Here is a 6,077-nt window from a genome sequence, read left to right as displayed (position 1 = left end):
AAACTGGGACTCAAAGCTCCAACCAGAAGTCCTCCTTAGTAAAGGATCAAGGAATTGCCTGAATGAGTTCAACCTTGGGTCTTCGGCATCATTCATGCCAACTCAGACTGCCGAGAGGCATTAATGGGAACCAGTGAGTTGGTCCTCCGCTTCGGGTATTGATACAAGTCAATTGTGAATTAAATTTCTTCTTACCATAAATATCAAATAAGAGAGCAAACATCTTTAAACTGAACCGTAGCGAAGGTGATTAGTGTAAATAACAAAGTAGAATTAATTTAGTCAACAATGGCTACGTTCGGTTGCTTGTATAAATTAGTAGTAGTTGGATTGGTTGAAATGGGCTTTCTATGAGACTAATATTGGAAAGAAATAATGGGGAGCAAAAGAGAGAGGCAGTGAGATAGAATAGTCGGAGGGTTAATCTCCCCAACCATACAGATTATATGCACACAACCAATTCAACAACATATCTAGCATTATTGGACAAAAACACAGTAGTAGAAGAAATGGACATAACCAAATACTCCCCCCGTCATATAGAAATAGTTAGATTTCAGACTTGTTCATATTCAATATAAGTGGAAACATGACAAATCCATTGGACATGAAACTTGTTAAAACAAGACATATTCAAAATATCTAACATAGTAGCAGAATTGGAACAATCAAGGCTCCACCTCCATTGGTTGAGCCTGGGCGTCTGGCTTAACCATCCACTGGCGGAGGTCCCAAGGGTCAAGGCCAGGCCGGGGACAGAAGACAATTGCTTGGATAGTGAGAGTCGAAGTAGCACCTTTTTTTTTCACAGCCAGAGTCAAATATGCTAGGGCATGGCACATGTCTGTCGTTACTGCCTTGACAACTTCCACAAGCTTAAAAGCTTTGCTTTTCTGCAATATTTCAATCATAAATATTAAACAAAAATTGTTTGATGAATTGATTAAACATATACATACCATGTCAACATTGATTTCTTTGATAGCAAACTTTGCTAGCTTGTACGCAATCTGACGGAGGCCGGGACGAGACAACTGAAGAGGTTGGAGATAAGGACAGCCATGACGTAGCCAAGCAGGAATAATCACATCCACATCAAAACCCTATTAATTTCAATCAAAATAAAAACCCTATCAATTCAATCAAAATTAGTATTAGAATGATGATGATAATTGGATACTTACACCACTATTGCGAACTTGTCTGAGGTATTTGAGATAACGCTTGCGGTTATAAGGATGTTCTTCAATCTCCTTTATCATGTCGAGGTCTCTGTATTTATGTTCCCTCGTATTTATGAAATACTGTGCCTTTGGATCGAAATCTTTGCTCATCCTATGCGTGAACAAACTCAGTATACCACTGAAATCTGTGAATTCCGAAACCTCCCGCGTTTCCTTAGCCATGCCGGAATCGATTTTGGTTAGACCGGATTCCGAGACCTCCCTTGTTGCCATGGCGGAATTGAATTGCGATTCCTCCCTCGTTGCCTTTGCCTTCTTTGCCATGCCGGAGTCGATTTCCTCAATCTCATTTCGTTTACCACACACACCGAAATCGCATGCTCTTTCCCCATTCGAGAAATTTGGGGATCTAGGGTTTCCCACGAGAGCCATCGAAGATAATACGATTTCACGATACGTCTGTGTTTTACTCCTATATATAACAAAACAATGGGCCGGCCACCGACTCCCTTTAAATCATTAAATACTCATTTTCTCAAATCACATATTTATCCTTTTCTTTATTAATAACTAACTAGTTAAGATATTAGCAATTCGGAAAAATTATTATTGATGTTAGGAGCACTACCTCAATTCCAGCATCATGGAAAGCCTTAACCATTTGTTTGAATTCTTGGGAGGCATTAATTGGTCCTCCACCATTGCTTGCATAACGACTCATAGGTGCAAAGAAATTTATAGTTGAATAGCTCCATGTGTTGATCTTGCAAAACATAAGAGTTAAAGCATTAGATGTTCATTTTTCTGGAAGTACATGCGAACCTTTGACTAGTAGTATCAATACATTACATAGTCTACATACCACAAATTAACAGGGATTAGAGCCATATTATTCAAAATCTGCAGCTTGACTACCTTTTGGCCCACTGCTCAAACAGAAATAAAAGATATGAATTGGTAGCCACAAGTTCAATGGCCCCTTTATGCCATTCTGAATGATATTCTCTCTTCACACCACAAGAACGTTTAATGTAAATCATGATATCTGTCCATAATCAAATATTTCTTCGTAGCACGAAAACCTATTTGCTGGAAAGGCACATCAGGTTCCGTACATATGTTGGATTTATCCCAGGCATACATTGTAGATTTCTAGAAATTAGTAGTTAGAATAGAATGTAATTGCTATACCAATCACAGGATTCCAGTCCTATATTAATACATCATGACAAACTAAGCATGCTGGAGCAGATAGATATTTTGCTATTTTAATAGAACAGCAAAAGTTTGCTCTCGTCAACCCATGTTCTTGGAGAAGTGCCCATAACCCTGCATTCCATTACATGGGAGGAATGATATCCATTGACCAGCTCAAGTGAGATGTTAAAAAATTTCTCAATTTGTACTCTTTGTAGCTCCAATTCTGATTGTCACCAAGTATAGGGAATTTTATCTTTTTTAGGTTCCGGGTTGATAGAGCAAATTTGGAAAAATCAATACTTTCTGTCGTTGATTAATCATCTTGTATTGTTTTATTTAATCAAGAACCCTCATCAACTTCTCTCCTTTAATTCATGAATCTAAATTCCTACTATTGCACAAGGACAGAGAACATGCCATGAAACTCAAGAATTCAAACATATATAGCCTCACAGTTGATATCCTACCAAAAGCATTTAAGTGCAAGCTGACCAAAAATCCAAGATAGAGAGCCTCCACATCCATCACATGAAAGATTTCCAGCACTTAGTAAGGTACACAGATGAAACCTGAGCACATGCAAATTGAAGCCACAGATTTGACTCACATGATCAACAAATTCAGTGTCAAAGTTTATACCAAGTGCTCTCTTGCATTTGGGCGCCTTTGGAGCTCCATTTCATCAAACTCGAACACAGGGAGCAGCTCAACTGCATTGACACCAAGCTCCAAAAGATGTGGTATCTTCACAAAATTAGATACATATTTCTTTAAGTAAAGCATGCATTGATCAAGCAAGTCAGCATAGAGGATACATCATATATGAAAATATGAATGTATGATTTCTGAACTACTACTCTCTGCCCTATTATTGATACTACATTGAATATATCATGCAACAAACATAATTGTGGTAAGGGCATTCTCATATGTGCCAAGAAATATAATTACCCTCGATCAGATGTAGATACACATCGTATCAAACTGGGTAGACGATTCTTGTGTTTATTTCTTTTATGTTCGTGATTGTGTGTTGATTTCCTAACAATTTAGTGAATATCTGTAGATATATTTGGAAAATTGTATGTAAATATTGAATGGTAAGAGGGGGTGAGAGTGGCATATGCCCCACCTAGCCAAAGGCTGGCTCCCTCATATAATAGGAACAAAATGTAAAAGAGCTTTAACACTTTGAAGATAAGTGTTAAATTCTCTAAATTCTGCCCCACATCGACTTGGTGAAGATCCAATCTAATCTATATAAGTGTGGATAACCCTTCCCCTTATAAGGCCTTTTAAGGGGTGAGTAGCCCATTTCTAATATGGTATCAGAACGGGCCCAAGTCACCAACGATTTCAACACCCTCTTCCGTTCCCTCCCGCCCGACAGAAGCTACAAGGCATTTGCAATGCCCGGAGACTTCCACGGCCGCCTTCTTCCACCGTCATCCGTCCACTTTGCGTACTCTTCTTACGCGATCCACTGGCTGACGGAGGTGCCCAAGGCGGCCGCAGGCCTCAAGAGATTGTATGGTGTTGAGAGAGGGGAGGTTTATCAAGCTTATTTGAATCAATATGAGAGGGATTTGGAGGCATTCTTGAAGTGTAGGGCTGTAGAAATGGTGAAAGGTGGGATATGGCTCTTCTCATTCCTGCCTACATGTTGGGACCCACAAAAAGAGTTCACTATTGCTTCGGTGATCGAACTTTTCAGATCTTCCCTAGATGATATGGCTAGGAAGGTCAAACTAATGCTGCTTTTATTAGTCAAAAAGTCAACTTTAATATAGAAATTGACTATTTATATTGACTTATGTAGGGAAAGTTGAGTGAAACAAAGTTAGATGCATTCAACTTTCCATATTACATTCCCACTCCGGAACGGGTTTGGGCCATATTGCAAAAGAGCAATAGCTTCAGCATAGAAAGAATTGAGATTTTGAAGAGTGGGACACTGCTTACTGTTGATGGCCACGTGGCATGTTTTAAGGCAGCTCATCAAAATATGCTCTCACATGAGTTTGGAGCTCAAACCATCGATGAGTTGTTCGACTTGTTTAAGAACAAACTTCAAACTTCACTAGTATATGCAAATCCTTCTAATGATAAAACTCTTGTTGTTGTTGCTATCCTCAAGCTCAAAAATGTTCGTTTGATAAAAAAGATGGGATATGAGAAGATATGTAAAGTTTGATAAAAATGAAAGAAAATAAAGTTTTAAAGAATATGATTTCTGAGATTTTTTATTCCAAGTAATGTGAATTCAATTAAAAATAATTCTAGGGGATTATGATTATTGTGTTTGAAAATACGTCGGGATTATGTAACTATAGCTTTTATTTACTTAAAATAATCAAATATATTGAAAGTTCTACAAAGGACATGATAAAAGATTATTAAAATAACATTGATCGCATTAAAATTAAAAATAGATATAAAATAATGGTACTATAAAATAATTTAGGAATACTCAACGTTAAAAAATTATACATACAACTTAGTTTCAAATACTATATGTCAAAGAATCATGCGAGAGTCTTTAAATTAAACAAAGCTTAATTTCAACAAAATAAATACAATAGCAGACGAAAAACATACAGAAGAAAATATTTAATTGATAAAAATAAAGAAAAAAATTGAAAATTAGCAAAATTTTACTTTCTGCAATATATAGAGAAGAAAAGAGGCGAACATTCTGAAATTCAAGCAGCCAAGAATACTCGCGGCATTATCTATGGTCAATTCAACAAGAAACTTGTAATGAATTATGCATACAATCGATATGAATTTGCATGTTATAACACATATACATTATAGTATATAATTGATTGAGAACTTAATTTAGATTAAATCACTATTAGCTGTTGAAGTGTTGGAGTAATCAAACGACTGACATCAAAGACAAAAATTGCAAAAAAGAATGAATTGAGAAAAAAAGTTTAGTGTGAGTCAGAAGAAGAGAGACTAACATACACGAATAAGATATTATGGCGTTCTTTTTCTTGCAACTTAGCCCCTCTGAAATTAGCTGCACTGTCCAAACTACAAAAAAAATTAATAGTTTAGAATCATACTATTATCACATTTGGTTACTTTCCCATACTACAATCCTTATCAAACAAATGGGCCCTTAATGCTTAAATGTATTCAAAGAAATTCGTATCTAAATAAGGACCTCACCCTACAACAACCGCCACAAGGATGAAGAAATCAGTGAAGGTTTGCGCATACGATGCAAGATAAAAAATAATTTGCATAAAAAATTCTTCTAGTTCATTCAAAAGATTCAGTTGCTAGCGAAGAAATCATCGTAGCTCAACCCCTCCAATATGGCATCGAAGAAGTCCATATCAGTGCCCAATCATGGAAATCTATAGTAGCTCTCAAGCCTACCTGTGCCATTGAGAAAATAGGATGTCGACTCTGAAGTGTTGGAGCAATCAAACGACTGACATCAAAAACAAAAATTGCAAAAAAAATGAATTGAGAAAAAAAATTTAGAGTGAGTCAGAAGAAGAGAGACTAACATAGACGAATAAGATATTAGAGCATTCTTTTTCTTGCAACTTAGCCCCTCTGAAATTAACTGCACTATCCAAAACACAAAAAAATTAATAGTTTAGAATCATACTATTTTCACATTTGTTTACTTTCCCATACTACAATCCTTATCAAACAAATGGGCCCTTGAAG

General features: G+C 36.5%; 2 protein-coding genes across 2 annotated transcripts; one reads left to right on the top strand and one right to left on the bottom strand.

Annotated features, from left to right (window-relative positions):
- Positions 1–516: 516 nt before the first annotated feature.
- Positions 517–1,618, bottom strand: LOC125216637 (uncharacterized). The gene is made up of 3 exons (XM_048118394.2): positions 1,185–1,618; positions 960–1,103; positions 517–893 (listed from the first exon to the last, which is right to left on the bottom strand). Exons 1-3 carry the CDS (start codon positions 1,614–1,616, stop codon positions 669–671), a joined length of 801 nt encoding a protein of 266 aa, XP_047974351.1. The 5' UTR covers positions 1,617–1,618; the 3' UTR covers positions 517–668.
- Positions 1,619–3,706: 2,088 nt separating this feature from the next.
- LOC125210340 (loganic acid O-methyltransferase-like) lies at positions 3,707–5,836 on the top strand. The gene is made up of 3 exons (XM_048109898.1): positions 3,707–4,126; positions 4,204–4,530; positions 5,798–5,836. Exons 1-3 carry the CDS (start codon positions 3,707–3,709, stop codon positions 5,834–5,836), a joined length of 786 nt encoding a protein of 261 aa, XP_047965855.1.
- Positions 5,837–6,077: the final 241 nt, after the last annotated feature.

The sequence above is a fragment of the Salvia hispanica genome, chromosome 3 (assembly GCF_029641045.1).
Source record: "Salvia hispanica isolate PSC_SH4W2 chromosome 3, Shi_PSC_v1, whole genome shotgun sequence".
NCBI lineage: Eukaryota > Viridiplantae > Streptophyta > Magnoliopsida > Lamiales > Lamiaceae > Salvia > Salvia hispanica.
The sequence above is the reverse complement of the archived record's forward strand: the minus strand, read 5'-3'. Positions and strand labels throughout refer to the sequence as shown.